At 43.6% G+C, this 19,456-nt stretch overlaps 1 protein-coding gene across 1 annotated transcript in view; it reads right to left on the bottom strand.

Moving 5' to 3' along the window:
- INPP5A (inositol polyphosphate-5-phosphatase A) overlaps positions 1 to 19,456 on the bottom strand; it is a 204,020-nt gene that overhangs the window by 87,379 nt on the left and 97,185 nt on the right. Inside the window, exon 7 of the mRNA XM_088060061.1 lies at positions 2,426 to 2,489. Coding sequence (XP_087916187.1) covers positions 2,426 to 2,489 — 64 coding nt within the window. The remainder of the gene's footprint in view (positions 1 to 2,425; positions 2,490 to 19,456) is intronic.

Below are 19,456 nucleotides of genomic sequence, written 5' to 3'. Positions count from 1 at the left end.
GAGGAGCAGCAGTTGGCAAAGGGAGTCACCTCTCTCTCCATCACCCACGTGCATCGACAGGAGCCAGAGGCTGCTGGCAGCACTGCTGAGCAGCACACAGGGGCAACACAGCCTGTTCCAACTAACACCAGCTCTGCTCCACTGCTGACTTCAAACCAGAGAACAAGATTCTCTCTGTAAACACAAGTGGTCAACTGGAACTGGCCTGAACCCCCTCTCTTAGAGGACATCCCTTCAGAACAGACAGCTTGGCACTAGTTTAAACTGTAAGCAAACTTCTGGGCCTCTGACCACTGTGAAAACAGCCCAACAGATCTACAGCATATAGTATGTGAGGCTGCAGGAGAAAACTGTTCCTATTTTAAAATGCAGGTATGTCTTCCTGAGATCTGAAAAACAGCGGCAATCTTTTTTTTTCAGTCTGTATTCAGTCACATCCAAATGTGCAGTGAATTTTGAACAGCAACAGAGATGTTCCAGGAATACTGAATTGTGTATAAACATCTATTTTTTGCATGTTTTTGAGTAGAACCAGAATTTCATAATGATTTTTGTGCAGAGAATGTTTGTATCCATTTTGATTTTTCTTCTGATTTAAGAGCTTAATACACTGTGAAAATGTCAATAGTCATGAGAGAAGAGGCAGGTTTTACATTTCCCCTGAAAGATGGGAGCCTTTGGGGTCATATTTTACAAACCCTATGCTGGGAGATGGATTCTGCTCTGTTACAAGAACAGCATGTGACTTACAACACTGATTCACCCATTTCTTTGGATTTTTATTAAAGTTTTTCCTTCTAAATGATGTTTGGGCCCAACCCATCTTTATGACCATGGTTCACATTCCAGTTGGCTCTGCTATGGTTTTACCAAGTAAAACAAAGCAGTGACCATTTAAAACATTTATCTTCTTGAACAAGCATTTGGTACATAATGCTTGTTATGTATTATATTATTTATTATTTATTTATTATTTATTATGTATTATTTATTGTTTTCCTATGAATTGTTTTCCTCTATACTTTTTTCTTCCATTTTCTCACTTTTTAAAAATTCTTACACTTTCTTTTAAAAGCTGTACAATAGCAAATAAGCTGCCAACAAAAGACTAATAAATCCAGAAAGCTCCTCTTTTCCTAAAGCAGCTGTCATTTCCCTGCCAGGTATTGCTGGAACAGGACACCACCCCTCTGTGATCATTGGGAGGGACCTTCAGGTGGAGTTTGGAGCAAAACTGCTGCTGCTCCTCCAGTGCTGATGGGATGGAGCTGAGGGCTCGGGTGTGCTGAGACAGTTCCTGTACCATTGGCACACAAAGCCATTTGCATGGCAGAATGAACAAACAGCCACACAGAGGACAGCAAAATGTCCCACCCAGGGCCTGGGGGCCACCTGGGAGTGCCCCAGCTTCCCCCAGTGTCCCCACCACGTGCACACTTCATTCCTGAGCTTCTGCAGAACTGCTCTTGTCAGGGACAAAGCCCAGGCACGACCCCTCAGGAGTGCCAACAGCAAAAACATTCCTTCAGCACTGAAACCAGTGGTAACAGGAGGACTTATGCTGGCTAAGTCTTGAATTGTACATACACAGAACTACTGTTCAAATATTTCAGGGCAGGAAGACCCTGTACCCTCAATTACATAAGCAGAGAGAATCTGTCTGCTGAGAACAAAAATAATTCATCTATATAACTATAAAAATTAGTTCAGTCCATAGTCACTACCATTTTAAACATTGCCTCACTTTATTGGGATACTAGGTGTAGTATTAATGTGACTCAGCTCAGTAAGCTAAATGAAGCTCAGGGTATTTTTGTATGAAATATATACAGTTCTCAATTGAAGTAACATAAATGTTATATAATCTTTTCTATATTCCCCTCAGGAAGCATTCAGTAATTTTCTATGATATTTCTAATATTTAATGTATATAGTCTAGCATTACTTTCAAACTTGTGAGACACAGCAAGACCTCCAACCTGAAGGATCATTGTGGGTTAAAACAGTGCTACCCTCCTACCTGCTCTGCTCCCAAGTAATTTAAGCCATAAATCTATGACCATCACTGTTGGACAGTTAAGGTCTTGGTCCTGTATCTGATCTACAAGGAAGAACCTTGTGGCCATTCAGAGCTCTTCTGAAATCCTTAGGCATCACCGTGGACCTAAAGGTGCATGGGAATGATTAATGCTCTGGCTTGCAGCCTGTGGCCACTCCATTGACTTCTTCTAAAAGGTCAAAGAGGTAAGAAAGGTCTAAAGGTAAGAAAAGCAATGCCTGTCACCATGGGACCTGCCTGCATTTTACAGGGGTCTGCATAACATGGAAACACTGCCAGGGTACCACCATCAGAAAAGTGGATGGAAAAGCTGCCTTGATGTACAAAGCCAATTGACCATTAAAAACATTTAATTCCTTTGCTTACCTTTAAAATCAAACTGGTAGATGTTTTTCAAAGATTCATGAAGAAAGTAAAAACTTCCTAGAGCCTGTAAAAAAAACAACCAATAAAACATGAAATTATAAAAAATACATACTTTGGCTAATGAAACCTGAAAGAGCATCAGGCTTTCCAATTAGAAAAAAATCCAAACTCAAGAAATTAGTTAGCAATAAATAAAATTACTGATGTTTACATTTTCTAAGATCTATAAATACATTAATTTCTTTTGGTGCTTCTCTGAAATATCATCAGTCATTATAAATTTGACCTCTAACAGCTGACTGACCATGACAAGGGCGCTGCCAGGTGGATGTGATCAGTGACACAGATGCCTTTCTGAGCCCCAAAAACCAACCCTCAATTCTGTTATAAAACCCTGACAATTTCTTCTTTACTTTCAAAGCAAAACCAAACTTTTAGAGCATGCAGCACAGGAAACAGGGCAATTTTGAAGTTTTCTAACTTGCACCTAAATCCTCTGTGGAAGAGGTTCCACGACTTCCCAACTCAGCCTGAAATGGTTTTTCCCCACCCTGAAACGTACACAGCTCCTCCACAGGGACAGCCCCGTTTGCCTTCCTGCAGCAGGCACCCTCTGCGTGCCCTCCTCTCCAGGGCTGCCCACCCTGGCACTCACATTCCCCCCCTGCCTCCATCTGTGCCACGGTGACACACACAGGGACCGTCACCTTGCTGCTGGCCTTGTCTTCTCCACAGACATGTCATTTACTGCTTCTCCACGGTTAATGAGAGGAAAATTGCGTATCAGAAGAGAGCAAATGAAAATCAAGTAAGAAATAAAAAAAAAACAAAACAGGGCAAATAGATTTTATGGTGGAATATTAAAAAAAAATAAAAGGAGAACTTGATGAGCCTTTAGATACATCTGATGCACCCAACAGAAACTGAGAAAAGAACAGCCTGCTACTGGGTAAACTCTTAGAAGAATTAAAGAAGCAACACATTAACCAAAAAGGATGATTTGGTTTCATTGCATCTTTTCCTCTCCAACAGCAAAGCCCCGCCCAGCACAGCAATGCTTGGTTTGGTGACTGCTGCATTATTTATGAGATGCTGCACATCCAGAGAGCAGACATTGCTGATTTGTCAAAAGCACAAACATGAGGTCCTGCCCATCTCCTTGACATGTGAGTCCATCCAACAGAAAACAGTGCCACATGTTTAATGTTTAACATGTGTCCCTGTGATCCAGGCAGATTCCTTGGGGCCTTTGGGTTTCTTTTTTATAACATGGAGGAGGCAAACAAGTAACTGCAGGAGACATCCCTGGGAAGGACTCAAGGTTAAGGGTGCTGCAACAAGGACACATTGCCAGGAGAAAACAAATCCTGGTACAAGACAAAAACACCACCACCTGATATTCCCATCTGGCCCATCTCTTTCTTCAATGCATAGGCAAAATCTGACGTATATAAAGGTAACATTTTGCTATATAATAATACTCTTTAAGAACTAAGTACAAGGATACACCTATTTTTCTTGGCCTTCAGAAGAAAAAGAAAGGAGCCTTGGCAAGCATCTGGAAAGTATCATCCCAAATGCCTCAAGTCTGAAAAATTTAAAAGCAAATGAAAAAGGGATCCTGGAATGTGAAATCCTAGGCTATGTCAGTAACACATGGCAATCCAGCCTACCTGAAACATCTAAGTGATGTTTTTAAGTGAGCTTTTCCTTTTCCCCTACAGTGCAGGGCAGCAGAATCCTGCTGTGAAGGGACCTTTGAGGTCTCCTGTCCAACCCCTGTCCCACGCAGGGCTGTCAGTGCAGCTGCTCAGGGCACTGTCCAGGGGACTCAGAGCTCTCCTGAGGTGGAGCCTGCCTTCCCTTCCGAGCTACTGCTCCTGTGTCTGAGCACCCTCTTGGAAAACTTTTCCCTTCATTCTCATTGGAATTCCCCATGCCTCAGTTGAGACGGAAATCTGTGACTAAGTAAAGAAAAAAGCATTTGGAAATAGTGATCGATCCAAATCAGGTACAAATAATGTTAAAAACAGGTGATCATTTAAATCTAGGTGACAGAATTGTGAATTCTGAAGCTTCTCTGTGTCGCTTATCAACAAGTAAACCAAGGAAAAAAACAGATGCTCTAAACCCTGTTTCACTTAGGGTGTCATAACTCTATTAAAAACAGTACTGCCATTCATGCTTAAGCTACAGCTTCATTTCTGAGTGTCACAATTTGCTTATTGCTTACTTTGTACAGTTTTAATCTCATTTAAAAAAAACGATTTGTAAGACACAGCAGAAGTTTGGTTTGACAGTCTACACTTGTGGCACTGAGTGTCAAGTACTCGTGCACAATGAGTCTGGGACAGTGATGAAGTAACTCTGTCAAGTTTCAGGAGCTGATACCACTAACACTCAGACTGGCTTGGACTGTGCAATTCCAAACACCCCACTAAAAAGAATCAAAACTATAATGGAATGGAAATTACAGCTATCGCTATCTTCCACATTATTATAGACTTAATCAGTCTTAGGTACATAAATGTAAACTTGTAAAAGTGATGGAGTGCACTTATAATTCCCTGCCCTAACACAATGAAATATATAAAATAAAGCTTTCTGGGGCCTACTGCCTAGGCCCTTTTGTTGAGGCGATTATGTTAATTCACTTTATATCTCATAAAATGTCAGTTTGACAATAAAGTTAAATGAGATTAATTTAAAATTTAAGAGCTTTGCTCTTATTTTCTTATTTACAATTTCAGTATCCTTTGGAAAAAGCAGTACTGGTGCATACAGCAGCAAGCAGCACACACAATATCTAAGTGATACAACACAGGAACACATTACAGATTATAAACCACCCAAACATCTTAACTTTTAAACATCTCAAACACAGGGAAAGAAAGCTGTTATTTGCTCCATTTGAAAGGTTGCTGAGATGGATGACTTCTGCAGTTTGCACAAACTCACACCACCTGTAAACAGGTGCTGCTGCTCAAATGGAAGCTCAGCAGTCATGTTGTGTGCACTGTCCCCCCCTTCCCAGTCACAGTGACATCAGTGGCTGCACCTCAGCAGACCCAGGAATACCGCAGTGTATTGCAGCCCTCTTCACAGCAGCCCTTCTGGAGCAGAAACCTGGAAAATAACACTGAGGGCCACTGAGCTTGAGTTCCCCACACATCAGGGACGATGCACCTCCTGCAGCTGTGGCCCTCCAGCGAGTGCTGCCATCTCCCCTGAGCAGATCAGCCTGCAGGCTGCCACCTCCAGAGCACTTCTGAGCTCAGAACAGGGCTGAACCGCAGGGCTCAGGGCTCAGCCACAGCAACACTGCCAGCTGAACGGAGCTCTGCTGCCCCACGGGATGCCCAGGGGATGGCACACGCTCTGCTGACCAGATGTCTCACTGCAATGAAGGGAGGGCAGCAGCCACAGGCTCCTCTGCTTGATTTTCCCAGCAGTCTGCAAACACAGACCAGTTGTGAATTCTATTTCAGAAGCCTTAGGGCAGAATGATGAAAGGATGGCTCACAGTTAGGCTCAGATCAGAAAGTTCCCAACTCATCAGGCCAGCCTGGCAGCCCCTGGGTCTGTGACTGGATTGAGGTCACTGTACTCAGTACCACCGAAAGTTCTGGACCAGACCAAACTGCTGGCCTCAGGGATACAGGGACAGCACATTATTCCCAGGACTGATCAGCCAGGTGAACTGGGCAGGAATTGTTCCTGGCAGGGTGGGCAGGCCCTGGCACAGGTGCCCAGAGCAGCTGGGGCTGCCCCTGGATCCCTGGCAGTGCCCAAGGCCAGGCTGGACATTGGGGCTGGAGCAGCTGGGACAGGGGAAGGGGTGGGAACTGGATGGGTTTTGAGCTCCTGTCCAACCCAAACCATGATTCTATGAATCCCTGATTTACACTTTACTAATTCATCAGGAGCTGATAAGATAGAAAGGACTTCACTAGAGTCTGAGGTTCCCAGTTAGGCCCAGAAGCACATGGACACTTCAGAGCAACACCCTGGCCATGAGGAAACACCACAGTCACTGCCAGAAACTCAGTGCCAAAACAGAAAGTCGGGTGGCACGCTCATGAACAATACTCATTTGTAGCTTGGCCAAGTTCTTAAGAAACACACAAGAGGTGAGACTGATTCTTCTGCTGTCCCCCTGTTCACTATAACCAACAACTTGGCTTTAACACCCCTGAAATCAATCAGACAGCACCCAAGACCCTGTAGGCACAGCAGGGAGAATTTCCTTTGTAAACTCCCAGGACCTCTTTTGATATCACAGTCACTAACTGCAGAGTACACAGGCAAACACATCCTGGCTTTTGTGAGAATGGCCCTTATGGAAACGCTCAGGAGCTCAGGGAAAGCCAGGCATTTTATCTCAGGCAGTGCTGCTGTTAACAAAATGCTTTTTCCGGACTGACAGAAGTACCTGACCATTCCCACCACGCCTGCGTGCGCACCTGCACTGCAGCTACAGACACGGGCAGCAACATTTAACCCAAGGTGAGCACATCCATTAAAAGAGCTCCACATCTCCCCAGAAATGTATTATGGAGAAAAAACCAGGCCTGTTCTGTTAGCAGACTGAAGCTGAACATTCACTGCATTTAAAAAGGTTCTAGAATGATACTCATTACAGCATTAGAGATTTCTTCCACTATTCCATACAGAAAGACTCGTCTGGGAAAACTAGTGCTGACGGCAAGAGAAACAATTGGTTCTGATGGATCACACATCTGGCATTATTAAAAGCACTATTCCTTTAATTATACAGAAATTTTGCCACAAAAGTTTGAAGATTTTAATAACTATAGGGTTTTTTTAAACAGTTAATTGGCATAATTTCTTTTCAAAGTCCACCATTTCAACTGTGGAGATTAAATGCAAAAAGGAAATAGATGAATAAACTGTACAGAGTAAACATCTACTGCGTTACCTCACTAAATGTGACAGTTAATATATAAAGATCGCTTTAAATATATTTAAAATAAATTGCCAATGATGACACAGAAACCGTAATTCATGTAGTCATAAAATCCATAATTAGCTTTAATGAATATTTAAAGTCAAAGTTCAGCCCAACTTTTTCAATGTTTAACCTCCTGTATCAATATAGTTCAAGGAATTCATTTATCATGGAACATGACAATGTCTGAATATGAATTAGCACGAGCACTGCTGACAGGAAGCCCTTATCTCCTACCAGCCTTTTTGGCTCTGCTGAATGTCAACAGTGAGTTTGGCACGCCTGACTCTATTGATTGCCCGCCTGCTTTGCTACCAACAATTAAAAAAGTATTTCACATGTTTATAAACCCGAAGATCAAGAGCAGGCATTAGTTTCCCATTAGCGAGATGGAGTCTGTGAGCGGCCGCCCCTCGCTCAGGGCCAGCCCAGCCCCGGTGGCTGCTGCCACCCCAGCAGGCTGACAGCAATGGCACACTGGAGCTGCCACGGCTCTGCACCGAGACTCCCAGCCTGGGCTCGTTAATGTCACAGCAACCCTTGAGAGGCCTCAAACAGAAACACCTGAAATGGGAGAGAGCGGAGGGCTGGCCCAGCACAGGGGCTGCGGGTGCCCTCCTGCCCCAGGGACTGCGGGCACCTGAGCACGGCCTCAGCCGCTGGGCACCTGCTCTGCAAGGTACCCTGACTTGGGAGAGCCACAGCAAAACAGCTCCGAAATTCCGCTGGGAAACAAGCCACGGCTATCTTGGATTTCTGTGGCAGTTTGGAAACACTTCATGAAAACATCTCCTCTTGGTTTGCCATTCAATGTCGGTTTTGATGCAACTGATACATAAACAAAGGAAGGGCAGGCTGCAGTACAGGCTGGATCCAACACACCTGAGCAGGGAATGACAAAGCACCGACACACACGAGGGATGGAACAGTTTTCACCTGTGGTTCTGTGCACACTCAATCCACTACAGCCAAATTAACACCAACCGTCTAATACCCATTCAAGGTTAAAAGACCAGGCTGGGTACACTGATCAACTCATTATAAAATACTCTATCACTTCTTATTTGCAAACAAATTAGGTGTCCAGCAATTTATCATTTCCTGAATTAGACTTATCAGCTAAAGCACATACGATTAAAGTGCCATTGAGACTGCCGGAACAGCCCTGCTCCACCTGAAGCGCAGACAGACGGAGCCCGACCCGACCATGCCAAACAATTACACCCCGCTCCTGCAGCTCTGCACTGCAAACACAGCTATCAGCTTCATTTCAACAGCATTTGAATAATTACACCTTTAATAAACTGTCAGAGTGAGTGGGCTCCAAATACTCACTGACAAACTTCCAAAACTCTCTTGAAACAGACCTTGGTCTGTATTAAAACACCTGTTCAGTTCTGTGTGATATTTCCATTAAACCGAATAGAACTGTCCACTCAGAAGGAGTGGCAGGACTGGCATTGCAGATTCTCTTACTCCATAAAACCTAAGCCAGTATTATGCATCATAATCTAAACATACAATGTCCATAAATAAACAATACCTATGTTTTATTTGTAATACCCATGTTGTGAAGAAGCCACCTGCAGCTGCATCTTAGCAGTGTCTCCGGTGTCTACTTCCCAGTTAAGTCAATTTTGTTTGAGCATTAGAGACTTCTGGAAACAGCAGATGCAGCTGGTGGGGATAAAAAAGGGTGACCAGCTCTAGGAGTCCCTAAATCCTGGGAATTTCTTGATTATAATTGTATTTGATCCATACCATTAGATCCATTTCTAAAATAATTTCCACATACTGGTTTTGTCTTTAGAAGTTCTTCTGCCTTAAAAAATTCTGATTTATTTGTAATCCATTAATTTCATGGATCAGCCAATTTTTCAGACCTCCTCTTCCAGCGGCACATCTGCTTCAGACTGCTCTGTGCCAGGTGAATCACCTCATACCGCCATGCTCCCAGCTTCAGTGAGCTGTCAGAACACTCACAGTGGTTTCCAGACATCCTTAACTCATTTTAATGCCAGTTTTTGCTGTGCAGCTGTTGTTGAGCATCAGCAGATATACCTGTAACATCTAGCACTGCTTCCATACTCTTCCCTCTTTTCTTCAGAGCAGCCCTTTCAAGTGTGAGACCAATAACACTGGAATCAACACTACAAATTTACCAGTTAAAAAATACAAATTATTAAAAACATAAATTCTAAATTTTTGGTTTACTTTTATAATACTTGAATTAAACGTAATTGAGGAAACAATTGATCCGTAAGTGTTCACACATAGCTTTATATCTTGTACTGTTTATTTCTAGTCTCATTCACAAGATTTTGGTATATTCAGATGGGTTTATCTGTTTAGGTTTCATTCAAGGCTGACACTTGTCTACATGACAGACTGGAGTAACTATTTTAAAAATTCTAAGATATCTAAATCTCAAGTCATTTAAATGCTTACTTAAGAGATCAACATAAAAAAAAACAAACTTGCTTGCAGTCCTGGTCATTACAGATACCTCAGAGAGGTCTCTGCTAACAGTAACCAGCATGGTGCATTTTCTGGAACAAAACCATAGCCCCAGGAGCTTTCATTTTCCTATTCTGAAGACTAACAGAAAAATGAAGGATCTTCAGCTAACATAATCCACCTTTATCACATTCTCTTAATAACTTTGTTACAGCAAATGAAAGTCATATTCAATTTAAAATCATTATTTGGGAGATAATTTAAGAAGAGAAAAATTAACAAACAAAACCTCTGAGCTTTATATAAACATAAAAAACCACGTCCAGTGAGTAAATGAATAACCTATATGTAACCTAATGAATGGACAAAGAATATTTAATGCCACTTTTGACACTGACGTATATCACAAAAAGATTTCATATTTTAATTACAAATCAATTAAATTAAAAAATATCAGACAGAGGTTCCTTTTCTGAAAACCGAGATTAGCAACAGACCAAGGAACCAACCCAAGCTAAAGGAAGTGTATGTGTGCTGAGCACTTATAAAAAGCGCCACTTATCAATATTCCTGAACGCAAAGTAGAGCCTTCACAAAGTCATTAATCACGTTGTTATTTAATATTTCTATTACTCAAGCACTCTGGAGGCCCCAATCAGGCTAAGAGGCGCCCAGCTTGGCTCTGCACCAGTGCAGACAGGAGGCTGCTGGAATTCAGGATTCAGAGCTGCAGCCCAGGGCCGTGCTCTGCATTCAGCCCCGGCCACTTGAACTTGCCGGATGGGTGAGTGTGCTCAGAGAGCCAAAACCTCTGCTGAGGATGCTCCAAGGGCTTCCAAGCCAGTGCCAAACCCCCTGCCATGCTCAGAATATTCACCAGCTCCTCAGGATGGGAAGGGACAGGAGGAAAGTCTAATTTCTAACTGTGAGCACAGTAGAGGATAAACATAAGTTCTCTTCAAAAGATACACAGGTAAATGATCACGGTTATTTCAGTGTCAAACCTCATGGAGAGCCAAAAATATTTCCCAGGAAGTTACAAACTCTTGACAAGCTCAAAAAATTATCCAAAGATCCAGATTTATCATGTGGATAGTGGCAACACTTTTTGAATTTCAAAAAACAGGGCTTGAATCTCAAGTTGCAGAAGGTAATATGCAGGTGCAGAATATTATTTTTCATCTGTATTGTACATGCTGTTTCACATTTCTATTTGGAGCTGGGGCCAGCTGGCAGGAAGAGCAGCATCAGTAAAACCCCATCCTGCACGGGACAGGGTCTGCCCTCGGCAGTGCTGCTGGAACTGGGACCCAACCTGCACGGATTCTGAGCAGATGGAAAGACTGACATGTTCAGGGCTTTACCACAGCTTTCTTCTAGTGAAAAAAAACAAAACACTTTGTCTTGGGGAAAACTGGTAAGCTGTGTGATTCCTACTACACTGAGTTGATGCTAAATAATTTTAATTTTGAAAACTTTAAATCAATACAGTATTTCACTGATATATTCTTACATAATACACTCAAGATGACAAATTCAATTTGATGAGGAGGCATTAATGCCCATTTCATTTAGCATTATACAGGTCATCTACAAATAGGAAAGTACCATGTGGTAAAAGGTTGTATTTAGCGTGTCACAGTCACTGGTGGTTGTTTTGTATCTCAGAGAACCTTTGTAGCTGCCTCAAAATAAGAGATGATTGATTTACAAAGTACCAAATTTCAAATTTCATATTCTAGGACTAAACATCAAATAATTGGACAAAGCTGTCCCCTTGTCTGACCCATCACAATCAAGCCCCTTTCAAGGTTGACTGCCTGCATAAGAAATATGTGCATAATTTCATTTTGTCTCCTGTCCAACATCCAATGTTAGAAGTTAATTAAATTGCTTGTCCATTGTATTCATCCACTTACAAAGTTAATGATATTCTGTTCTTGAATTAAAGAGAATTTTATAAAGCCTGCACTATGGAACCTGGCATGCTGTACACCGAGGAGCTGAACCCTGTCATGGTTCCTGATTGCAGCTCTCCTAATTAGGAAACAAAATGAATGTTTCTGTGTCTGCCAATGCAGAGGACAAGTCATTCCAACAGCGAAGGTAAATGCTCTGTACAATAGCAACTTAATAATATCTCATGTTTGACTATAATAAATTCTGCAGGATTAATAAACCTGTTAAATTTTTAAATTAACATAACAAAGATGAGCTGCAGAAGAACAAGGCAGCCTCGAAAGAGGGTCACAGGTTTGAGGCACAGAACAGCTTCTTGCAAGGGCACCAACCTTGAGGACACTGAAATCATCATTTCTCGTTCTTGCACAGATGAAGAAGGAAAACACAATGCTGTGGCAACCTGCTGGAGAAACTGGGATTATTAATAATTCCAGCACCTTTGGTGCCTTTGTCTTAGTTACACTGACTTGGTACTTCTGCAACTTCCTGGGCAGCCACACAGCCAGAAGTGTAACGCAAATCCAGTACCTACAGCAGCAAGCTTGCTGTCCAGGAATGCTGCTGGTGACAGCACTGACCATCGTGTGCCAAAGCCAGTATCCAGCACAAAGCCTGCATGCCATGGAGAAAATATAACCACAAGGTTACTAGTTTTTTCTACTCCACTCTACTCTACTGTACTCTAATTTTTGTACATGGTTATTATTCTACTCAACCGTGAGGCTGAGTAGAGCCCCTGAGCACACTGCCCTGCACACACTCCTGTTTCAGTACACTCTTTTCCACGTTCAGAAGGAAGGTGCCTCCCGAGGCTGATGTCCTTGGGGACACTGAGTCTGTCCCAGCTCAGCCCTTGCTCTGAGCACTCTCAGGTGTCCTGCCTGTGGCAGGGGCTGGAAGGGGATGGTGCCCAGACGGTTCTGGGGCCCTGCGATCCCTGCCCAGGTGGCAGTGCCAGAGCTGGGAGCGCCGGGTGGCTGTGTCCCTGCCGTGAGCCGGGTCTGGCTGTGCGGCCCTGGGGACACCGCCACATCGGGCTGGGACACCGCCACATCGGGCTGGGACACAGCCACAGCAGGGTGGCCCTGGGGACACAGCCACAGCGGTGTGGGACACAGACACAGCAGGGTGGCCCTGGGGACACAGCCACATCGGGCTGGGACACAGACACAGCGGGCTGGCCCTGGGGACACAGCCACAGCGGGGTGGCCCTGGGGACACAGCCACAGCAGGGTGGCCCTGGGGACACAGCCACATCGGGCTGGGACACAGCCACATCGGGCTGGGACACAGGCACAGCAGGGTGGCCCTGGGGACACAGCCACAGCGGGCTGGCCCTGGGGACACAGCCACAGCAGGGTGGCCCTGGGGACACAGCCACAGCGGGCTGGCCCTGGGGACACAGCCACAGCAGGGTGGCCCTGGGGACACAGCCACATCGGGCTGGGACACAGCCACAGCGGGGTGGCCCTGGGGACACAGACACAGCAGGGTGGCCCTGGGGACACAGGCACAGCGGGGTGACCCCGCACGGCTCCCCGGGGCCAGCTGCAGCCCGGCTCGGGGATGTGCTGGCCCGGAGCCGGCAGCCGCGGCCTCCTGCTCCTGGCTCCGTGGGACATCCTGAGGGCCCGAGCCAGGGCAGCAGGGCCTGACACACAGGGGACACTGCAGAGCCTTCACACACGGTGTGCCGGGGACAATGCGCTTGGGACCCCTTCACAACACCCTCCCCAAGGCTCTCAGCCTTCTGTGCAACAGAAGAAGCCTGGAACTCTGAAAACACTACCAAAACCTGAGGTTTTCAGTGCCTACTCATATCACCATCACTACGAACTGAGTGACAAATACCATGAGAATTGGCTATATTTGAAAAGCAATCTCTACTGACTTTTTCCAATTTAATACAAAATATTTTACAGTAAAAACCAGAAAGTGTCTCTCCCAGCTTTTGTCTTTTATTTGATGCTGTTAATACAGAGACTTAGCGTTAACCCTTGGACGTGTCACTGGACTGAGTGAGCAAACAGAAGTGACCCAGAGCAGGGACTGCACTGCCCTGCCCTGGATGCTGCCGGGTCACACACAGACAAGGATGCAGATTATATGCTTTTTAAAATTATTATTATTGCTAACAAGGAGCCAAACCTGGTATTTCCTAACAGGTTTCACTTCACTGAAATGAAGGGCAATGCGATTTATGTGATTAAATATTTTAAGCCCTTGTGCCCTTTGCACCAGCTGATTCCATAAAGGAATAGTGATACAAACCAAAGCAGTAACAGTAGAACAACTTAAGCTTACTCTGTCAAGGTTTAGTAAAAATACTGAAAACTGAGTTATGAAGAATCTTAAAAAAAATTCAGTGTATGCAAACTAAAAATAAAAGCATAAATGAAAACATGTGCAGCATGTCTGGTTTAGCAAATATAAGAAAACATCAGGATTACTGGCAAAAAATTAATTTTCCTGGAACTATACAGAAAAGCTGGATTATGCAGAATAACTGAATGCATGCTGCCATTTTGCATTTCTTCATGTACACTTCAGAGCAATATTTTATTGTAATTAACTTTAAATTATGCTCAGCATTTTCTTCAAGTGGTTGCATTTCCAAAATAAAGCTACATGGACCAATCCCAAAGATGTATTTCAACTAATGTAACTTTGGTGAACTGAAACTCATTAAATGGTATTGACAAATCAATAAGGACATAAAGATGTAAAGCATTTCTTTAAGAAATAAACCAGATTATACTCTTCTAATCTAAATACTAAGTTAAGTCTATTGATAATTAAATCACATGGAAAACCTGCCTTGTTATTAAAGTCTCTTCAGAACGTCCATGCAAGTTGGAGTATGTACATATATAATGCATATTATTTATATTTCCACCTTTCAGAACTTTTCAATTTCAATTAAAATCCTGTAATTTTTACTGGGAATCACATTACATGCATGATAGAGATAAGTTAATTAAAGGACAATCAATTCCAAGAGATGGCCAACAATGAACCTAACCAGTTTACAAATTACCTACTGCCATTCAACGAGAGCATGTAATGTCTGTGGATAATCACAAAAAAGCTTTAATTGATTTTTAAAATTTCAATAATACCTTACATTTTATACATTCATAAGTACTTTGCTTGGGCTTTGTTTTTTAGCATTAGAGGAACTGCTGGGACCACCACTGCAAACTCCTGGACAGTGCAGAGCCCAGATTTAAAGCTCCAAGCAAAGCTGACACACCCTGTGCCCCCAAATCAGCCATACCTGCATCTCAACTTGAACAAATACCCATTTAAGATGGCAATATTTTAAAGGAACTCGTTCTTGACTAATTACGATTTAGTACTCTCCAAGTTTGTTACAGACAGGCAGGTTCCACTGCTCTGATGGCAGACTAGAACATTATTCTCTGAAAATTCTGGCAATCCAACCAGATCACTCAAAAACAAACAACTGTCACTCTCTGACTCCTAATACAGCAAGCAGGACTCCTTAATGCTCTTTTGCCCCAACATCCTACAAAGTCTGAATGAAAGGTTTGCCATGACCTGTTTCCACTGCCTCCTCCTTGCCTCACTGCAGGGAGCTCTGACAAGTCCCAGAGCACCAGCTGTGAGAAGCAGGGACAAGCAAAGGCTGGGCCCTCAGCAAAGGCATCTTCTCACTGTGGCAACCCCAAAAAAACTCCATCATGCTAGGAAAAAAACTCCAGTGATTCTGCAGCCAGAGCACAGAACAGGACACTTGTAACACGCAGGGAACTCTTTCTGTGAGGCTGCTCCTGTACGACAGACATCACACAAACAGTTTGTGAAAGCAAATGCTGGCTCACTCCTGATCTGCTGGGAGCCTGGAGATGAGCAGGGCACTGGGACAGAAGTGCCCATATCTGCCCAGCTCGGATCCAGCTTTGACAAGCCAGAAGAAGGAGGCATGGCTCATCCAGCCGGGAATTATAGCTGGGCTCCGGAGCCACCCTGTGCTGCCTCACTACCAGGGTTACTGTGCTTTTACACATCAGCTTGAGCACAACTGAATGGAAACAAAATTCTACTTTTCAACTGGAGTATGTTTTCTTACAGGAAACAGATTAATTAAAAGGCCTAAAAAAAGGGGCTCTTTCAAAGGAGTGCAAGGTATCAGTCAGTTTTGCTGTTAGCACACCCACAAGAAAGGCTTTTTATCCTACAGGCTCGCAGCTGCATTACTGAGTAGCCACCATCAGAAAGGAATGTTTCAGTAATAGTGGAAGTGAGAAAGAAAACCTCTATATAAATAGAAGCAATAACTCGAATTTTATTTTAAAACTGAGAAGATAAAAATAGTCTGTATAAATCAAACAAGTTGTCTCTTCATGTCACTTTTATGATGGACATTAATCTTAGTTTCTAGACAGAACTGCTGTCTGATGTAACCACGCTTATTGACTTAATGGGAAGAAATTTATATTAGTCTAGGAAGCTGTGATGAATGCAGTCTTAAAGTTCAATGACTCAAACACTTAGTAACCTCAAACATTGACCCAGATAGACAGAAACTTAAATCTTAATCCTGGAGCATAAGTTTATGCTTCATTCACATTTTGTTGTCCAGGCATTTGAATCTTCATGTGTTTTTACATTTCCCAATGCACATATCTGTGTGCACACACTGTACACGCAGTGCACAGCATTTCCACGCAGAGAGGGGCCGGCCACTCCCGGGTCAGGCTCTGTGTCCCTGGCTCTGCCCAGCCCAGGGGATGCAGCTGCTCCCAGCACGAGCACCAGGCACACGGCTGATCCACAGCCTGGCCTCTGCTGTGCAGCAACTGGCCCTATCCTCAACCACTTCCACTTCTTCTGGGTTCGGGACTCAGATCTGATAAACAGCCTGCACGCCTAAATATGTTAAAATATGTGTATTCAATGAAAAGAAACATTCCTTAATCTGAGATCAGATAACATCACTGCAGCAAAAGCTGTTCAGCTGCTGGGATGTCAGCAATTTAATGCAGCCAAGAGTTTATGGATCACAAATGCGATTTATCACACAGCTGAAAACCTGTAATACTGACTCTTACAAAGAACAAGGCTCAGGCTTTTGTGTAATTCAGTTTGATTTAGAAAACAGGACAAAAAATAAAACAAACAGTTAATGTCTTATGGCTCACACATTGAAAATTGGAAACTCCTGATGTGAAATAATACCTGAAATATCTGAAAGATCTAAACATGTATGGACACCAGATGCTTGATTTGTCACGGGAACTGTAGTGCAAACACCCCAATTCCACCTGCCCCTACTGCCTGAATTTGGAAGATAGTAGTTAACTAACTTATAAAATACATTTTTGTAGTAACACCCATTCCATACATCAGGAGAGATTCCCAGCTGGATGTATCCTGAAACACCGGAGTTAACAAAATGCACTGAAGACAATCTAAGTGGGACCTTCGTGAGAAGACGGTGCATGGAAATAGAAATGTTCCAAGTCAGAAGGAACAAGGTAACCTCATTTAATCTGATTATTCTGAGGTTGAGGCAACATATTAATCAAGTGGACAAAACAATTCTGTTAATGACATTCAAAAGGTACAGTACAATAATCAATCATTTACTATATTGCAAATGATAAAACAAGCATCCAGAAGGGTTATGCTAATTACATGTTTCAAGTCAAATGAACCCATTCCATGCTTTGTCTTGTTTAGACAAATAGAGCGTTGTGCCATTTAATTGTATTTGGGATGTCTGTGGCAGTGTCTGCAGCGATACATTGGCCAGCAAAGAACTGGGGATGGACTGGAACCACCAGCACAGGAGCAGCCGCTCCGCTGAGCCACCGGCACCAGCCCGGCAGTGGCGTGGGACACGGACACACGGACACACGGACACACGGACACACGGACACACGGACACACGGACAGTGGGACACAGGGACACTGGGACACAGGGACAGGGGGACACAGGGACAGAGGGACACGGGGACAGAGGGACATGGGGACACAGGGACAGAGGGACAGAGGGACACACGGACAGCGGGACATGGGGACAAGGGGACAAGGGGACAAGGGGACAGAGGGACACTGGGACACTCGGACAGTGGGACACAGGGACACTGGGACACAGGGACACAGGGACACAGGGACACGGGGACAGCAGGGACAGAGGGACACGGGGACAGAGGGACATGGGGACACAGGGACACAGGGACAGAAGGACACAGGGATACAGGGACAGAGGGACACAGGGACAGAGGGACACTGGGACATCCCGGACACAAGGACACAGGGACACAGGGACACTTGGACACAGGGACACCCGGACACTGGGACACAGGGACCCCGGAGAGAGCGAGCGCCTGGCCCTGGCCCAGCTCTGTGCCTGCACATCCCCTGCTCCACCTCGGCCACAGCTGCCCTTCCTTTCCAATTGCCTTTTCCTGCAATCAGCCTGAGCCCCCCAGCCTCGCTGCATTCACCACAGCACCTTCCTCACTTGCACAGGATTCAGCAGGTCAGCCTTCAGGGAAACAGCAACATGTTTAAGCAAAAACTACTAAACTGATAAAATCAGCCGTACCCACAGAGAACTGAGAGCACCCAAGTGTGTTCCTAAGTCTGTAATTAAAATAACCCCAAACCCAAAGATCTTCCCCCAAATCCCAATCAAAACATCCTTTTGGCAAGAAAATTAGATAAACACAAATTTCCTTAGTTTTCAAAAGGAAGTTGTTTTTTAAAAAAGCAAGCATAAATCATTGCTATGTCTCAGAACCCTAACCCCATGCCTTTTTCTGTCTAGCAACAGATTACAGTTTTATTCAAAGCATTTTCCAGTGAAAGCAAAAAAAAAAAATGTAAGCCGTAAGAAAATTCAACTTCCCGCATTGCATCACCTTCCTCACTTTTAAGGAGCAATCCCTTGGTAACATGCAAGGAAAATGGGCTCCTAAGGAAGCTACACTAGCTAGTCCACAGATGCTACTGACTTCTATGGGCTTCCTTGGGAATTTACATATTTACCAAATTTTAAAAAAAATTAACACCTAGAGTCAGTGGGGGTGATCTGTCCCTACTGTTCTCTTCAGTAAGAAAAATGTCCATTTTCAGAAGGAAGACACTTGATTTTGAATTGCAATGACTGTAAGTACCCTGACTCACCTGGTATCCTGTATAGTTACAGTACTGGTTATGGTTTTCCCTGGTAAAAATAAAATGTAAGGCATAAGGAAAAGTAGCCCACTAGCTCAGGACAGGGAAAAAAATATCTTTGCCGTTATGTATAAAAACACAAAATCAATTTTGTGCAATTTAGTATCCACATTTAATTTTGAATTTTTAAACTTTAAATTATTAAAATAGCAGTACTTTTTCTCTAGCAAAATTTCAATAAATTATTATACAAATCCAAATCACTGAAATGAAATTTTTAGCCTTAAAATATTCCATATCTATCTGTCCGGTCTTTTAAAGCATGCTCCCTACCAGAGTGGTGACATTTTTAGGTTGGAGGTTTTACAAGGATTAGTCATCATTTTGGCTATTGTACGCTATATAATCACCCATGTAAACTCGTGTCAGCTTGCCTTAAATTAACTTTAATTCAGGTTTGCCAAAGAAGAAAATCAGACTGTAACTAAATGAGG

Source organism: Pseudopodoces humilis, chromosome 9, assembly GCF_049639895.1.
Source record: "Pseudopodoces humilis isolate 2021_Gansu_Grassland_sample_001 chromosome 9, ASM4963989v1, whole genome shotgun sequence".
In the NCBI taxonomy this organism is placed as follows: domain Eukaryota; kingdom Metazoa; phylum Chordata; class Aves; order Passeriformes; family Paridae; genus Pseudopodoces; species Pseudopodoces humilis.
The sequence above is the reverse complement of the archived record's forward strand: the minus strand, read 5'-3'. Positions and strand labels throughout refer to the sequence as shown.